This window comes from Prunus dulcis, chromosome 8 (assembly GCF_902201215.1).
Source record: "Prunus dulcis chromosome 8, ALMONDv2, whole genome shotgun sequence".
NCBI classification, from domain to species: domain Eukaryota; kingdom Viridiplantae; phylum Streptophyta; class Magnoliopsida; order Rosales; family Rosaceae; genus Prunus; species Prunus dulcis.
The window spans coordinates 4312674-4331478 of record NC_047657.1 but is presented as its reverse complement, the minus strand read 5'-3'; the positions used below and the strand labels follow the sequence as shown (position 1 = coordinate 4331478).

Sequence of the window (18805 nt, the reverse complement as noted above, 5' to 3'; positions counted from 1 at the left end):
GCCTCAACATATATAAAAATATATATATACTAAAAAATAAAATAAAATAAAATAAAAAGGTGACGAAGGTATGCTAGACTGATGGTACGTAGGACTAGTAGTAATGATATTGGGAACAAGGTTGCAGTGGAGGCGGCAAGGAGGTAGCGGTGGGGTGATAATGGTGTTCCTGGTGCTGGTGGTTGTGATTTGGGATTCTTTTTTTTTTTTTTTTTAAATATTTTTATTTTATATAAGTGATATTCTACTTTAAACTAATCTAAATTACGGGAAGAGGGATTCGAACTTTTGTATAAAGTGGGGAGCACATCTGCTCTGCCCAACTTGGTTGAAGGTTGCTAGTTTGTTAAGAAAATAGATAGGTCTAACCTATCCCAAGCATAATAACTCTCGTGAATTCTTAACGGCGTAACATCCTCCAGGAAACGAAACGGTAGTGAGGCTCCCTAACAGGAGCCGAATGGCATTTCAATAAGAGATGAACATTAGCCAAATACGCCCAAACACAAGCCCATGTCTGCGTTTTGTTGTTGTTATGTGTTGCAATTTTTTTTTTTTAATAGTTGTAATAAGTGCATGAATTCTTTTTGAGTTTCTTACGTGGTTTTAATATCTAATTTTAGATTTTATGTGTGACAGTTTAAAGGTTGTAGTTGCAGTTATAGTTTTGTGCGCTAAGATCTCTGTGTAGTTGTCCAGGCTTGTGGCTTTTATTCGAAATTTCTTTGGTCATGTATGGCTATGAGTGAAGATACACATTGTCACACCCTGGGACCGGCTCTGCCGTAGCACGATATTGTCCGCTTTGGGCCCCCTCTTTGCCCGCACGGTTTTGTTTCTGGGAGCTCACGAGCAACTTCCCAGTGGGTCACCCATCCTGGGATTGCTCTAGCCCCCAACTCGCTTAACTTCGGAGTTCCTATGACTCCGAAGTCAGTGAGCTCCCAAAAGGCCTCGTGCTAGATGGATACGTGTGTGCACATATAAGGCACATCACCCCCTCTCCGTTGGTTGATGTGGGATCTTACACACATTGTGCACTTGTTGATACTGGTGGATTCCTCCATATTTGAACTAACCCTTTTGTGGTTACAATACTTTCATATTTGTACTAACCTTATGTGGCTATTTATATTGGCCCTTGCAAGTGACGATCTTGATGCCTAAATTATGAATGCAATATATTACATTTTTCTAAATATTTTTATTTAAAAAAACCTTGAAATAATAAAGACATTTATTTTTGGAGTTTCAATATTCTAATATCTGTATAAATTAATCCAAATTATTTTTCTCCACTAGAACAATCAATTGGAGAATGGCTCAATAATTAAAAAATAATAATTTCAACAATGTATATCAAATTGACATGTTTTTAATCAAACATTATGATTTTGTTTGGTTCATGAAAATTTGAGCTTATAAATGAGAAATTATATTTCGTGAATCCAAACATGGGAAATAGTTCACGACACATGCGAAAATAACGGTGAAAATGGAACCTTACACCGCCCTTGAATTTCATTTTCGGGTTAATGACTTAAATGGTCCCCCAACTATCGCTCCAGTATCATTTTGGTCCATCAACTAAAATTTTCAATTCAAACGTCCTTAAACTTTTTATTTTGTACAAAACATCGTCATTGTGAGTATCCTATTCTAAAACGACCAAGCCACTGTAGTACATTCCCTCCCATTTCTGTTAGAAGCTCCACCAAAACCCCCAAATTAGAACCCAAGGTTTGCAATGTCGGCGATTTCAACGTCAGAGATTTTAACGACATCAAGTGGGACGAGTTGGTACTGTGCCTGTGGGACGAAGATAATTCGTCGGACTTCGTGGACAGATTTGAACCCAGGAAGAAGGTTCGATGCTTGTGATAAAAATTGGGTAAGTTATTATTTGGGTTGCAAAAGTTGTTCTTTTCCATTTGTAACTGCTTGATGAGGTCTGAAATTGGGTAAGATTTGATTTGCCAGAATAGCAGAAGAGGTGTACATTATTTCGAGTGGGTGGATAATGAAACTTGTCCAAGAGGAAAACAAGTGGTCCCTGGTTTGCTTAGAAGACTTAGAGTAATGGAGGAGGAAAGTAGAGCAAAGGAAGAACAATTGAGAGTTGTGGAAGCAAAAAAGAAAGAACTACAGCAGAAATTGAAAGAGATGGTTCAGGAAAAAAAGGTTTTGGAATGGGGTCATGGGCAAAGACAATTGATAATGTGGGTTTCCTTGATTTTGTCTTGGGGTTTATTTATAACATTTCTGATGAGTGGGAAGTTGTAATTGTTATGGGGTTTGTTCCTTTTGAATGTAATGGTTCTGAAATGTGCATTACTGTTTTGAAATGTGCATTAGTGTCCCTTGAATGTGCATTAGTGTTCTGAATGGTTCTTGAATTGAGGTTATTTGAACATCTGGGAGATGTCATTCCATTGAGTACAACAAAGTAAAAGTCATTCCATTGTTGACCACACAGGCAATTTACAAAATAAACATCCATATAAACATTCAAATTCCAATTACAGAGTTTGAGCCCATGAAACTAAAGACTAGTTAGACCAATTACAGAATTCCAATTACAAAATGCACCTGCCTAGCAAAGTACATAAGCCAAAACAAACAACCAATTACACAGTTTGAGCTATTCTAGCTCAAAACCAATTACACAAAGTACACAAAATCCTCCTGCCCAAAAAAGTACCTAACCAAAAATAGCCAAGCAATTACAGAGTTTTAGCCCTTCAAACTCAAAACCAATTACAAGTCAAAAGTCAAAATCAGTCCCTTTTGTCATAAAATCCCTCTGGCCAGAAAATTACATATCTCAAAATACACAAAATAGGACAACTTTAGCAATAATTTCCCCTATATTGAGGCCATGTTATTATCATGGGAAATGTTGTCCAAAGCTGGTTCTCCTTGTCCCCTTCCTCTTGCCACCTAAACAATGTAGTAATGTCAGGTGTATAACAGTTGAAAAATTGGCAATTAATGAAATGAGTAAGAAATGAACCAAATGACAAAAACCTACAGTTGATTGTGAAGATGGTAAGCCTCTTCCTCTTCCTAAGCCTCTTCCTCCACTTATGCCTCTTCCTAAGCCTCTTCCTCTAATTGCACTTAGCTTTGAAGATGGTAAACCTCTTCCTAAGCCAATATGTGAAGATGGTAAGACTCCTTGTCCATTACCTCTTGTCACCTGGAAAAGTTACTGATCTTTATTGTTTTTCAATGACATAAACAATAAAAAATTGAAAAAAATGAGAAAATAAAGCTTGCACTTTCTTGTGAATTTGGGTAAACAGGGGCTTGAGCAATATTGCCTCTTCCTCTACTTATGCCTCTGCCTCCTTCTCCATTACCTCTTGCCATCTAAAAAAAATTAAAGATTTCAGCTTCTTAATGACTTTTGCAATTTAAAATCACAAGAACAACCAAAGCTTACACTTTGTAGAGAATTAGGGTCAGCAGTAGCTTGAGCAACATTTCCTCTTCCTCTACTTATGCATCTCCCTCTGCTTATGCCTCTCCCTCTTACTGTGTTAGAAGAAGAACCTTGCTCCATTTGTATTGAAGATGCATGAACCTGCAAATGTATAACAAAATTATTAATGTAAGTACGCCATAACATAGAACTAAACAAGGTGTTTAACAGTCATACCTATTGGGTTTCATTGTTTTGTCTGTCACATGTTGCTCTATTATGGCCTTTTTGACCGCATCCACCACATCTTATTTGAATGAAAACCCTTCTAAGCTTGGCTGGTGGGGCAATATAATTTGGAGGCATAGGGTTTGGTGGGATGGGGGCTGGTATTTCAACCTCACCAGGCTCCTTCGTCCTAACTCTTTTAGGCCTACCCGGTTGTTGCTTATAAAGTGGAGGTTTAATTGGAGGAAGACCACATTTACTCCATTGGTCCATTGAAGGGATTGGGTGAATCACAGGTTCATAAGCCTTCATATAAGTCTTTAGTTTATAACAATCATCCACATAAGCAATTGGGTTTTCACATCTTTGAAATATTGCTGAGATTGCATGGGGACATGGTATTCCACATAAATTCCACCTCCTACAAGAGCATGTCTTTGCTCTAAGGTCTACAACAAATTCTCCACCATAAATGTGGCTCACTTGATACAATTTCTCACCAGCCAATCTAGGAATGCATTGTGATGAACCTAGCTTGTTCTTCTCAATTATCTTGAAGATCCTAGGCCCAACAGAGTATCTCCAATTCTGACATGCAGACCTCCTACTAGCCATCCTAAGCATCACATACAATCCTCACCAAGCAACTCAAAATTGTCTTATCCCTTGCATCTAGTATGGCTGCATTGAAACTTTCACATAGATTATTCAACAAAAGATCACATTTAAAATGTGATTCGAAGTGAGATCTGCTCCAATTTTTTGCAGGTCTCTTCTTCAACCACTTCCATGCTTCCTCATCCTCATTTTTCATCTTCTCTATTTCTGCCTCCCACCAAGGCACAGTTGTAGCTCTTGCTGCAGCCCATAATATATGTTTCAGAGCAAGACCAATATATGATGCCCTAAAGTTACTGTACAGGTGTCTCACACACATCATGTGCTCTGCAGTTGGAAGTACTCTCTCAATGGCAGGTACAAGTCCCTTTTGTTTGTCACTAATCACTACCCAAGCTTTTTCATTTGTAATCCCTAAATCTTCAATAAGAAGATTGAAAAACCAAATCCAAGAGTCTTTACTCTCAATATCAACCACTGCATAAGCTACTGGGAAATAACCGTTGTTCCCATCCACCCCAACAGTCGTCAAGATCTGTCCAGGATAAGGCCCTTTCAAATGGCAGCCATCAACACCAATAACAGGTCTGCAACCTTCTAAAAATCCCTTCTTATAGGCAACCAAGCACACATATATCCTTTGAAACACTGTCTCACCCTTCACAATCTGAGTTTTAATCTTCACTGTACTACCCTCGTTTGCAATTTTCAATTGTTCTGCATAATCCTACAATCTAGCATATTGTTCTTTGAAAGTACCTTCATTTAAATCTCTGGCTAGCCTCTTTGCCCTATAAACTTAAATTTTTGTGACATTTATTTTGTAATCTTCCAACACATCTTCTTGAAATGATTTCAAATCAAAGTCTGAGTTGCGCTTTAGCTTGTTTGCATATCTGTCACAAAGCCATTTTGATGTAGTATGCCTAAGCTTGTCCACTCTTTCACAATGATGTTCTAGGCTCAAAGTTTTTATTACAAATGTCCCTTCCTCTCTATTAATCTTTGATCCATATACCTGGAAAGAACACCCTTTCACACATTTAGCCTGAACTCGTCTGTTATCGTTTTTTTTCAATTTCACTTCCCTACCATGTATAATTGCATGCTCCTTGATAGCCTTTATCAGTAGTTTTTTGTTTGCAAACTTCATTCCCAATCATTTTTCAAATCCACATATCTTCTATACTGCTTAAACTTTGGCAGTTTTTATCTTTTTTCTACTGTTACCCTCATCTTCAGTCTCACTTCTAGTGTCAAATTCTGATGTGTCAGCACCATCTGATGACACCTCTCCTGGAGCACTATGACTAGTCCCATCATCTGCTACATTCTCTCCAACAGTTGGCCTGGCCTCTGCCTCATTTTCACTGAATTCATAATCACTATCTTTAATTTCTGAATCTGAATAATCTGAATATTCATCTTCATTTGGCAATTCTGCCCCTTTATTATGAATTGCACATGTGCCCCTATATCTTCATTTGGTAATTCTGCCCCTGCATCTTCATTTGGTACCTGATGGACATATTTTATATTATATATTTAACCTCATTCTTAGTATATTTTGGTTAATATTTTGGAAGAATTTTGATACTTTGAATTATATTTCCAATATAGGACATTCGAATCTCTCTGGAGCAAAACATAATCAAATGGACAAATTTTGGAGTAATTCCAATTGGAGGACGTTCGTGAGTCACTTAGCTTGATCGTATCAAAATTTCAGATTTTTCTACCAAGTGGTTACTTTCTGGCAATAAAATAAAAGAGCAGAGATGATTATGAATTTGGTTGATTCTAAAAACAAATACGATTGAAGGAAAGAGTTTTGAATATCAATTTATAAAAGCACTAGGGTTTCCCCATCACCTAGCAATCCTATGAACTTTTACCAATTACTTATGATTTGCACATGCCACTTTGAAGGTTAGGTTTTCCTAATGTATATTCTACTTGGAACCTCCAACACAGAATGTATATCTAACATGCAACCCGTCCGGACACTCGGATCAAATCTGAACATGAAAGATTCATTAAGTTTTGTGAAACCCCTTTGAAAAACCATGCAACCCTTAAGACGTGGTATTCATCTTAAGTGAAATTACAATTATTAATCACAAGAAGCTAGCATCAATTTCAGGGAACCTTCCGACCAAAATTGCATCCAATTACTTTTCTAAAGGTCCTAATGGTGATCAGGCATTAAGACAATTAGATAGTTTAAAACAGTGATTAACAATTCAAGTAGGCATGCACTCATCATAAGCAATTAAATAAAAATCACATATTCATGCTAAGGTCCAAGGCTTCACCCTAGCAAAAGAAATTTGGTTACGCATACTCATAATTGAAATCCAAGAAAATATCATTAAGAAGAAAAGAACGAAAACACCTGAAAGTTGTGAAAACCCAAAACCCTAGCAATTGCTCTCCACAATGCAAAGTTCAAAAGTGAAAAAGAAGTTTTTATCTGATGTAAAGCACTATTTCTGGGATGAACCGTACTTATACAAGTATTGTGCAGACCAGATTATTCGCAGGTATATTCCGGAGGCTGAACAGGAAAGTGTTTTAAAGTTTGCTCATCACTACGCTTGTGGAGGACATTTTGGCAGAAAAGGACAGCAGAGAAAATCCTACAGAGTGGGTTATTTTGGCCAACACTTTTTAGAGATTCACAGAATTGGTGCAAGGCATGTGATAGGTGTCAAAGGGTCGGCAATCAATCCAGAAGGAATGAAATGCCCCAGCAAAGTATCTTAATTGTTGAACTATTTGATGTTTGGGGTATTGATTTCATGGGACCATTCCCATCTTCTAATGGGCACCAATATATTTTAGTGGCTGTGGAATATGTTTCAAAGTGGGTCGAGGCCATTGCAGCACAAACTAATCAAGGATCAGTGGTCTTGAAGTTCCTCCAAGGGGTTATATTTCCACGTTTTGGAATTCCGCGTGTTATTCTTAGTGATGGGGGGAAGCATTTTATTAATAAACCATTTGCTAACCTACTGGCAAAATATGGGATTAATCATCGTGTGGCTACACCATACCACCCACAGACATCTGGTCAAGTTGAAGTTTCAAACAGAGAAATAAAACGTATTTTGGAGAAAACAGTGAGCTCTACACGCAAGGATTGGAGTTTCAAACTAAATGATGCTTTGTGGGCATACAGGACAGCTTATAAGACTCCTATTGGGATGTCACCATTCCGACTTGTTTATGGGAAAGCCTGTCATCTACCTATGGAGCTGGAGCATAAAGCTTACTGGGCCATTAAAGAGTTAAATTTTGCATATGACTCAGCTGGGGAAAAGCGGAAATTGCAGTTAAATGAGCTAGAGGAAATTCATCAAGGTGCTTATGATAGTTCTCGCATATACAAGGAAAGAACTAAGGCATTTCATGACAGTCAAATTTTACGGAAGGAATTTCAGCCAGGGCAAAAGGTTCTGTTATTTAGTTCAAGGCTCAAGTTGTTTCCAGGGAAATTAAAATCTCGCTGGACTGGACCCTACCTAGTGACTCAAGTTTTTCCTCATGGAGCAGTTCAAATCACTAATGAAGATAAAGGCAACACGTTCAAGGTGAATGGTCATAGGCTGAAACCCTACATGGAGACACCCTTTGACATTGCAACCGAGTCTTTGACTCTGAAGGAACTAGTGATTTGACCACCAGGCTTCTGCAGAGTCTAGCTACAGACTTAAAATAACGCGCTTATTGGGAGGCAACCCAATTTTTCTAAACTCTTTACTTCTTTTATTTTCAAAACAAAAAAAACAAACAAAACAAACAAAAAAAAAAAGAAATTTGTTGTTTTCTTTATCTAGTTGTTTCTAATTTCTTTCTATTCCTAACACATAATTGACTCAATGCAGGACACAACCATCAGCAGCAAGCATCAAAAACAGAAAATCCTATACTGGAATCTTGCACCCAGTAGCAGCTGGAATCTTGCACCCAGCAGCAGCTGGAATCATGCACCCAGCAGCAAGTCTACATTACCATCACCACATCTACACTATACTGGAAGTTAAAGCAATTTCCAATTGGAATTACTCAAAATTTGTCCATTTGACATGTTTTTGCCCGATTAGAGATTCAAAAGTCCTATAAAAATAATTCAAAGTATCAAAATTCTTCCAAAATATTAACCAAAATATACTAAGAATGAGGTTAAATATATAATATAAAATATGTCCATCAAAATACCCCCAAACTTAGCTTTTTGCCTGTCCTCAAGCGAAACAAGACTCAAACAAAAATAAAAACTTAACAGACTAGACATTTGGCTAACACTTAACCAGGACAAATTTTCCACCTTCAAGTTGCAATCCATAGAAAATTTTAAAAACTAGAACATCCTTTCAATAGATCCAAGTAATCCCACCATAGAGTCTAAGCTATTTAGACTCAATTAGAAAAGAATTCACAAACTTCCTTCAGTGTAAAGTGAACCATCATGGTTAAGGAGACTCGACTAAAACCCTTAACTCTCATCCCTTTTATTCCTACTTCACACACTCCACACTTTTTTTTTTTTCCTTTTTTTTTGCTTTTGCTTTTTTATAGTAACAGTACCTCTTTGACCGCACCTTCATTTGCCACTTTTGTCCCAACATTCTCAAAAGTCTCATCATCTTCAACTTCAATATAATCCACCTCTTTCACTTGGTAATTCTGAGTCAAATCCCCATCACAATTCTCTGCATCTGCATCATACTCAGTCTTCAATCTCACTATAGTATAACACAATAACCTTATTGGATGGTATGTGGCCAACCATTTCAACCACCGTAGCATCTGATGTAACAACTTGAGAAATGTCAACATCATACCTAAGATCTCTCCCAATTTTCAGTAAATCTACCATGGAAAGAAAATCCTCTATAATATTGTCCAAATAACAGACCTTACCCTTCTTATAAACCCCATTTTCAAACTAGCCCCCATGATGTAATTCTAAAATGCACATTCCATGGTTTTGTTATTAATGCTAACGACAACAAGGGCAACAATTACTGAGTTGGGTGTGAACCAGACAACCAAGGAACCACAGCTGTTTAAAAAAACCCCCATATTCAACATACAGGAACTACAACCAAAGGACCACAAACATAAAGCTTACACTCTACAGTCAATGTACCAAAAGCCAAATCCACATACAAGAAAACGATTCATTTACCCTTACTTTAAACATAAAACAACAAAAAAGCCGAACACAAACACAAAAGAAGGAATTTTTATAAAGAAACCACAGTTCTAGACAACGACAACTCATCCATTTCATCCATTTCCAACAAAAACAACATAAAATGCATTATAGAAGCCCTTACCGTATTTGGGAGGTGTTCCACCCGAACGAAATTTGTACTCCATTATCAGCAACTAGTGAATTTCCCAAAATCTCCAAAATCCCCAAAATCAAATCCTAACCCAAACTCCCAAATTCGAACTCCAAAACTAACACTGAAATTACACACTAACTTCACCAATTCAGCGACTCGCACACTACTACAGCATCGACCAATTCAGCAACTCGCCTTAGAATCCCTTTCACTTGATGGTAATCGCGGGAAATGAGAGGGCTTCTCAATAAGTGGAGGTATTTTGGAGGGATTTTGGTTATGAACGATAGGGTTTCTCAAAAAGTTTCATATACCCTTCAAAACTCAGTCACTTGGTCATCGCGTGATCAAAAGTGACGGATTCTGTCATGGAAGGACCATTTTGGTACAAATAAAAAATTTAAGGACGTTTGAAATGAAAATTTTAGTTTGTGGACCAAAATAATACTGGAGCGATAGTTGGAGGACTATTTAGGTCATTAACCCAAACTTTTATCTAATGAGAGCCCTAATTGTAGCGGGCCCTAGGGAACTCAAGCAGCCCTCCAAATAAGGTTGCCCCCAGACGATTGCGACCGCAAAAGATCTAAAACTTGCACAAGTATCTAGAATAAAATGGAAGTGTGGAACCACACGGAAGCATCTAAGACCCGATTTCACTTTTTACCGTGCATTTTCACTGTTTACGGTCCATAAACTCCATCTATAAAATCACACTAAAACCCCTTTCCTTTCGTTTATAAACCACTCTCTCTCTCGTCTCTCTCTCTCGCAAGTAAACGCTGTTTCTGGGTGAAGATCCATACGCCAAGATGAGGTGTTGTTCTTAGCTCCTAGTTTCTTTTAATTTACATTTTATTGCTGATTTTGTTCATTTTTCATCTTTGAGTTTCTTGTGAAGCATAGGATTTGAGCTAGGTTTTTTTATTGTTTTTTTTTTTTCCTGTTTGGTTGCTTAGAAAGTGAAGGAAAATGAATCATCTGTAAGTATGAGAACTTGACTCTGCCTATGGGGGATGGCCTGTTTTGATTGTTGGGTTCAGTCGCTGGGTATTTTCCTTGATTTCCTTTTCTTCACCTTTATGTATTTCTCCGCAACCAAACAGGAGAGGTCTAGGGTTTTAGTTATTGTTTCTTCCCTGGAAATGGTAATTACATATGCTGTGATTTAACTGACTCTATTGGTATTGGTCGAAATATATTTGTTCTTATTTTCCATCTTTCTTTTTCTCTGCAACCAAACAAAGGGCTATGCTTTTATTTTTACAAAACTGAATATAGTGAGATTTTGGTGAAATTATACCAGACCCAAATGGGAAAGAGAATTTGTAAAGTTAGATTTCTTATTTTTCTGTCCGTCTCTTTTGTACGATACGATGATGCATATACAGAAAGTTTATTCAATGAATGCAACTATGTTTAATATTGAACTTGTACAAGTCTTGCTTTTCCATTTTTATTTTGTATACTCCTTTAACTCTTGTTTCTATATTATTTTTGTTTTTTGTGCTTAAACTGCCATATTGGTGAATAGTTGTGCAGGAACGCTTGGTTAGTGTAGGATCTAGTAGCTACAAGCTTATGCTAGTCTGATTTTCCTTACAGTACTTGCTTCAAGAAGTGAACCATAATGCTAATTTTGTTGTTATTGATACTGCTATATACATGGGTTTCCATTTTTTCATCATTTCTGGTATATATGTATATTGTAACAGTTTACTCGATTGGTGTTTATATTCATTTGTACTAATTTTCATTTAAACATGTAATTTTCAGCCGACATCCTAATGTGAAATGGGCCCAGAGGTCTGATACGGTCTACATAACTATTGACTTGCCGGATGCCCATGATGTAAAGCTTAACCTGGAGCCTGAAGGAAAGTTTTTATTCTCTGCTACTACTGGACCAGATAAGACACCTTATGAAGTTGACCTTGATCTCTATGACAAGATTGATGTAAATGTAGGTTTCCAATGGCAGCCATTACATCTTCATCTATCTTTACTACTATATCGGATAGTTATCAATTATGACACTAACTTATCTTTTCCTTTGCAGGAGAGCAAGGCTAGTGTTGGCTTGAGAAATATCTGTTACCTAGTGAAAAAGGCTGAGGATAAATGGTGGAGCAGGTTGATAAAACAACAGGGAAAAGCTCCTGTGTTTCTCAAAGTGGATTGGGATAAATGGGTTGATGAAGATGAAGAGCCGGAAGTGAAACCTGATGAAGGTGGTAAGTGTTTCTCGTATCCTTCCTAAATCTCTGCCCTATTGGCATAGTTTCCTGGAAAAATTCTGACTGTTTTCATTATATGTAATTTTGGTTTTCAGCTGGAAACAATATGGACTTTGGAGACTTTGATTTCTCTGTGAGTAGTCATACCATCACCTAACTATCACATTATATATATTAAATTATAGTTAGCTATACCATCACCTAACTATTGAAGCGTGTATGAAATTTTTCATGAACATAAACAATTGCCTTTGTCCTGTTATTTCAGAAACTGAACATGGGTGGCGGCGGTGGCTTCAATCCTGAGGCTCTTGGCATGAACATGGGTGGCGCCGGTGGCTTCAATCCTAATGCTCTTGGCATGAACATGGGTGGCGCCAGTGGCTTCAATCCTGATGCTCTTGGCAACATGGGTGGCCCCGGTGGCTTCAATCCCGATGCTCTTGGCAACTTTGATGGTGAGTTTCACAATATATTATCCACATCATTTTCATTACGGTTATGTGATTTTATTTTTATTTTAGGAAGTGGACTATTAAGTGCAGAAAAGCTATAATGTTACTGTATTTGACTTTTGATTTAATTGTCTAAAACTACCAGAAGAGATTGGTGATAGTGACACCGAGGATGAAATTGTTGACCAACCACCATCAGCTGCTGCACAATCTGATGCCAAACCTCCTGCGAGTGGTGAGCATGACGCAAAGGCTTCTGCCTGATGATGCAAAATGTTCGAAAAGTGGCAGGGTGTACTGCAAAGCTTGAGGGGTGAACGCCTTTCTTACAATGTCTTCAAAGCCAATGCTACTCTCTGTTTTGACATGCACTTGAATATGTGTTTTATTTTCTGACACACAAACTTTCTGAATGCTTTGCTTCCTTCACCTTCACCGAGGGGTTCCCTTTTCATTTTGTTTTTTATTTTTCCTGAGGGGTAGTCTAGTGAGAGGATTGCTGTTGGCAAGGCAAGCTCTACTAAATTTCCACTTTTTGTGAATCGGATTCTGGCATTTACTAGGTATTAGATATCAGCTTGTTCATTACTGGTGATGATGTATGGTTTTTATTCATTATAGTATGCATCTCACTGAGATTCTAAACCCGAGATATCGTTGATTTGTTGAATATTATGTTGAGCTTGTTAATCGTGGCATCAAGTCTGATTGTTCAGTCTGCAATGAGTTTGATCGCAGGATGATTAGGTAATCAGATCGTCATATGAGTAACTCGAAAAATGGTTTTCTGGGTGGCCTGGTTCTTCTCTTTCTAGTTCTTTTGCCAACAAAGTGCATGGCTATAGATTACAATTTAGTTCTACAGATATTTCAGAGGACAACGAAAGACAGGAATATGTCATTTGGAAGGGGGAGGGGAAGGTGCTATTTGAGTTCAAATCTGAGATCATTATCTGCAGGCAAATGTTCTTACCATTGAATTATGATCTGTTGGCGTCGTGGTTTAACTTAATCAAGCCGTTTTTAAAGCCGAAATGTTTGGTAGGTTTTTATTTATTTTATTGAACAGAAGTTTAGGTTGGAGTAATACTCGTTCATAATTCAGATTTTAGATTAAACTTTCGGATGGTCTATGGTTCACTGTCGAGATGCACATTGTGTTTTTTTTAATTTATTTATTATTGTTTGCCTCTTGCTATGTTGTCACGTGTCATAAATATATGTTACGAATTGTGTTTTTAATTTTGAAAATTAATGGAAATAAACGTTGAGAAAAAGGATGGGGTAACATGTTTTTTTTAAAATCTATTTATTTCTTGCTTCTTGGCACGCACTCATGTGCCAACTGGTTTTTATTTATTTATTTATTTATTGTTATAAATATATATTTTTAAAAATAAATATGTTACAAATTATGTGTGTTTTTCTTTTTTTTAATTTTTAATTTGAAAATAAGTGAAAAAAGGGAGAGGGCAGGGAAAAAGGATGAGAGTAACTTAATACAAACACTTGTTTGTACTCACTCAACAATATGATCTCATGATATAAATCATTCATATTTTACAAATCAAATATCATTTAACTATTTGTGTTCGTCTATTTATTTGATCATAGTTAGATGTTGTCTAATTTGGCTTTTTTGGTTATTACAACGGTGATTTTTGAATGATGACCTAAAAAATGAATAGTTCAAATCATAAGATGATGTTGAGTATGTCTAACCGAGAAGTTAAGAGTATTAGTTCAAATCATAAGATGATGTTAAGTATGTCTAACCGAGAAGTTAAGAGTATTGATTTCCATTTGAGCACTCATATGTAGAAAATTGAGCACGCACATATAGACTACTGTTTTCCGTTAAGAAGATTGAATGCAAAGAGCCTTGTTTTTGGTTTGTGAAATTATAAGGATTCGAATTTAACAGATCATTACAATTCTAAGGCCGTAGAAAAACAACTTTTTTCAAGTACAATAGAGTTCGAAAATTCGAATAAAAAAATAAACTTTATGTTTTGAGTTTAAAAAATAAAATGAAAACTATGATCTGCAAAAACAGAGAGCATCCCTAATGCACCAACATAGGACACAGAAACTATGGAAAGATCATGGAAAATATGGGTATATATTTCATCCATAAATTTCTTTCGTCACATAACTTTTTTCAAGAAGATTATACCAGTTAAGCCAAGCCTACTATAATGATCCAGCTTATGGAATAATCTGAAAATTGTAACATGAATTGACCTGGCAGTAGGATAATTCTATTACTCACACCCAAAAAAAACCAAAAAGAAAAGGCACAACAAACTAACTCAAGAAAACACTTGATAAGGCATATGAAAATACAAAATCCATGATGCGTTTTCAATTGACAAACCAGCCATCTTCTCCACTGTGCACTGGCACAAGGCCACCAACTGGAGCAAATCAAATTGCAAGAACATTTCAAAAACTGGGATAATGACATACGAACTATACCAAAACACCAATCACCCTTTTAAGCAAATATGACAACCAACGCCTGGTGACTGTTCTCCCTCTTGATAGGACATAGAATGCCACATCAGCTGTCAGGCAGTCTCATCACTACTTCAGATGGTGGTCGTAAAGTGCAAACCATCTCTTTCGTCTTCCCAAAATAAACCTGCAATAGGTAGATTAACGACATAACTTTAAATTCCAAAGATAAAATACAAAGCCTTTATAAGCCCCTACTGTCTAGCCACAACTGCACTATGTTCAAGTCCCTGTCGGACGGCTAAGTGGTAAATCCACTGCTTTCAGAAGGCATGGCTTAAGTTCAAGCCTGGGCTCAATACTTTATTGAAACATTGTATATCTCAAACTGTAGAGAAGGATGTAGAAAGGTAAATCCACACATAACAGACCACAGTACCTGATCCAGTGAATTTCTCAGCTTGCTCTCCATTTCTTCGATCATTCTTCCCATGTTACAAAGATGACCTTCTTGAACTGAGAGGTGCATATTCATCTACAAAGCCAACAAGAAAGAATAGTTTATCCACCCTAGGATATCATACAAATAGTACATGAATGGCAGTATAGAAAACAAATTTTGGGTCATCATTTAAAGAACAAATCTTGTGCTTAATCTAAACCATCTCAGCCTTAACACAATCAACAAAACATATTGAGCCTCTGATCAATTCTACGCACATATGGAGCAAAGAAAAAGAAGAATTTTGAAGTAGCTTTGTTTTAAAGCATTTTTAGACCTTTTTAGCATTTTGATTCCAGTTGCTTTCCAAGAACCAAACAAAGAGTAAATGCATGTGGAAAAACTGAAATCCCTATTAAATGCATGTACAAGTAACATGAGTCCTTTTCCAAACAATTGGGGGCCACATCATGGACTATTCTCTTCCAATAAGACGAGGTAATTCTCTACAACATAACTCCAATAAATAATCCCTTTACTTTCACACTGTTCTACCCTTGTTATATTATTTCCATTTATCCTCTTTTCCCCACGTTAGTGCATCTTTAGGTCTTCATCTTCAGTGCATATGACCAAAAGAATCTTATAAGCTACATTAGCACAGGAACCATCCAACCAGGCATTATTTCTCTTTTGGTGGGGAGGAAGGCTTCTCTTCCATTTTTTTTATTGATCTTTTTCACACGAGGTTGGCAGGGTGGTGGGGAGATCTTAGGGCCACAAAGATTTCACAACACTCATTGGTGCACATTAAGTTCTTCCCCTCATAAATATCAAAAGAGAGAAGATTTTCCACTACAACATTCAATAGCTAAAATGTGTATTTGTAACAACAAACAAGAGCAATAGTTCGCTGATAACAACTCCATCTATTTGAAACACGTTTATCACTCAAATGTCAAAGCCCAAGAAGCATTTAGATGGGAGACATACCAATCCATCCCAAACGGAAACAAAATCAAGTATGATTACCTGTCGTCTAATTGATCCAGACAAACTGAATGTGCCTGATGACTCATTGTCTGTAGTCAGAGACAGCATGACAGTGCTGGTTAAGCGGTAATGGGATGTTCCTTCCTCCTCCGGACCCACCTAATGTAAAAAACGAAGTTCCCAGAATGATTGGGAGAATAAATGACAAACAAACATAATGAAATTTAGTTGAAGTGTGAAATGGAAGAGAGCGGCAGGACTACATGGAGACCCTCACCACATGTCTACATTGTTCCAACCGTGACAAATGGAGTTTACCTCAATTACATGTATAGCATCCCATGCCCCCTCCTGCAGATAACCTCTGCGACCTTGACCTGTCTTGGAGCCATCTTCATTCCCACGAATAATAAAAATCAGAAATAAGGAATATAACAGAAAAGAAGTTGATATTTATATCTGCTTGGAGATGGTTCAGGCAGTAGACCTTTTTTTATTAAAAAGCAGCCTACAAAACATTCGTTATCATCCTCCCACATGTAAACTGATGAAATTCCACCTTCATAATACCTACCAAATTACCAGTCAATTAAGCCGTGGTAAATCTTCAAAATGAAACGAATAAATGAACCATTATGCTAAATAAATTGCGTGAGGATACTGTCTACAAATTTTGGTTGGTTTTGAAAACTAGATAATAAGAAGAAAAAAGCATTGTGGAGGTGGTTAGATTATACAATTCAACGACTAACAACAATAACACAAGAACGAGGTAAGTAAAGGACCTCACTGGTCACGATAAATGGCAAAGATGTCGTTTGCTTCAGTTTCAAGTTTCCTCAACTCTTCAGACGGAAGGCTGCCGTCTTCTAATGGTGGATGATATTTATTTGACCAAGGTGATCTATATAGAAATATAGCAACACAAAAAAGAAAATACAAAGATGAGTAAGACAACTGATATTCATAGAATAGAACATAAAAGATAAAACAAAAAAAGAAAGCCAAAAAATAAACTGAAGATGTAGCACCGGTAGCCGAATGCAAAATCAAGAGATTTTGTAAATTGATTTTGAATACTTTACAGAAGCAGCATCAAGGATAGAGCAAAAATGAAAGCAGCGGTTTGAGTCTCTGTGTGTGTGAAATAGATAGTAATACATGCATTTCATTTACCATATCAATTATATCTGCATGCGTAACAAAAAGAAAATCAAATTATACAAAACATCCAGATTCAAAAATCAAGGCCAGATCTGCTATATCTAAAATCTCCCACAAAAATGCCACTGTTAAGGCCTATTAGATCACAAATCTAACAAGAAGTCATCAAATTTGACAGTTCACAGAACAAAGATTGGAGTGTCTTTACCTGTAAGAGTCTGCATCTCTATTATATTCACACAAAATGAACTCCTTCCCATACTCCATATCGCACAAAACCTGCTTTTGGGAAATCAGTGCAACACAGTGAGTTCAAATGCTGCTATTGTAGTTTTCATTACTTTTCTTTCTCGAATTTCAACAACCCATTTTTCCTTTCTTGACTAAAATGAAACCCTAAGAGGCTGGTAAGCCAAAGAGAAAGAAAAACTGAAAACTGATAATTGGGTTTTGGCGTTAGAAAGGTGGATTTTCTCCGGAAACAAACAGACGGACCTGGAGGGGCTGATCGACTTGAGAGAGGAGATCGGAGGAGTGTTGGGGCATAAGGGAGAGGAGGGCGGAGAGAGCCGTCTCGGTGTGCTTGGGAGGCATTCTCCGCATCAATCCCATCGCTGCTTCCATTTTTTGTTCCTTGGTTTTCTGTGTCTCCGTTTCTCAGGTGAGGGCTGGCTGGCTCTAATAAAACTCTCTCTGATAATTTTTTTTTTTATTTTTTTATTTTTGCTTTTGCGTTTCCTTTTTTGATTTTGGGTTGTTTGTTTGTTTGTTTGATAAAAACTCAGAGAAGAGAAAAGAGGCGCCTTGTTTTGTTTGACCCGAGTTTCCCTCGCGGGAACTACTCCATCACATACCCTTCTGCCCTATTATTTGTATTTATTTTTTATTTTTTATTTTGTTATTTATCAATTTGCCAATTTGATATAATTTAGTCAAAATATTAAGTGCACTAATGCCAAATATCTCTTTAAAGTCTTCAATGTTGAAATATATATAAGCAGTGATTGGAACAACTGTCCATGCGTGTACAAACGACTTTCAACCGTTAATGCATATACAACCCATAATACAACTGAATCACATATTTGTGCATGAAGTACTGTCCTTAACATTTCTCATAGGGTTGTGACAGCCGCTAAGGAGTTTGAAATTCAAATTTATGGTCAAGTTTTTTACTTCACAAGATTTACAATGAACAACCCTCATGATAATTTGAAAAATTAAAAGAGAGGCATTTTCCAGTATGTCAAAGGGCTTGTAATTATGAAAGAATCTATGAAATCATTAAAAAAACTCGTTTTCAATCATCATTATCGAAAAAAATGTCACATCTATCTTTCGTATTTTGAATAATTTTCATAATTGAAAACTACTAATGATTAGTAAAGAGAATTTGCTTGAATTAATAATTAAATGGCATTTTAGGAATA

General features: G+C 36.8%; 3 protein-coding genes across 5 annotated transcripts; 1 reads left to right on the top strand and 2 right to left on the bottom strand.

The window, feature by feature from the left end:
- Positions 1–4268: 4268 nt before the first annotated feature.
- LOC117638292 lies at positions 4269–5799 on the bottom strand. Its single transcript, XM_034373431.1, has 3 exons — positions 5789–5799; positions 5501–5640; positions 4269–4987 (listed from the first exon to the last, which is right to left on the bottom strand). The coding sequence occupies exons 1-3, from the start codon at positions 5797–5799 to the stop codon at positions 4269–4271; spliced, it is 870 nt and encodes a 289-aa protein (XP_034229322.1).
- Positions 5800–10143: 4344 nt separating this feature from the next.
- On the top strand, positions 10144–13009 carry LOC117637801 (co-chaperone protein p23-1-like). Of its 3 annotated transcripts, none has more exons than XM_034372817.1 (6): positions 10144–10444; positions 11404–11590; positions 11687–11861; positions 11960–11997; positions 12133–12322; positions 12465–13009. In XM_034372817.1, the coding sequence occupies exons 1-6, from the start codon at positions 10440–10442 to the stop codon at positions 12581–12583; spliced, it is 714 nt and encodes a 237-aa protein (XP_034228708.1). In that variant the 5' UTR covers positions 10144–10439; the 3' UTR covers positions 12584–13009. The 3 variants fall into 3 exon arrangements, with proteins under 3 accessions (XP_034228708.1, XP_034228711.1, XP_034228709.1); XM_034372820.1 differs by having other exon boundaries at positions 10317–10444; positions 12468–13009; XM_034372818.1 differs by having other exon boundaries at positions 10317–10444; positions 11687–11858; positions 12465–12895.
- A 1413-nt stretch (positions 13010–14422) lies between these two features.
- On the bottom strand, positions 14423–18195 carry LOC117636299 (probable F-actin-capping protein subunit beta). The gene is made up of 8 exons (XM_034370736.1): positions 17871–18195; positions 17584–17654; positions 17002–17115; positions 16699–16781; positions 16530–16603; positions 16251–16370; positions 15216–15311; positions 14423–14963 (listed from the first exon to the last, which is right to left on the bottom strand). The coding sequence occupies exons 1-8, from the start codon at positions 17997–17999 to the stop codon at positions 14883–14885; spliced, it is 768 nt and encodes a 255-aa protein (XP_034226627.1). The 5' UTR covers positions 18000–18195; the 3' UTR covers positions 14423–14882.
- Between the last annotated feature and the right edge of the window lie 610 nt (positions 18196–18805).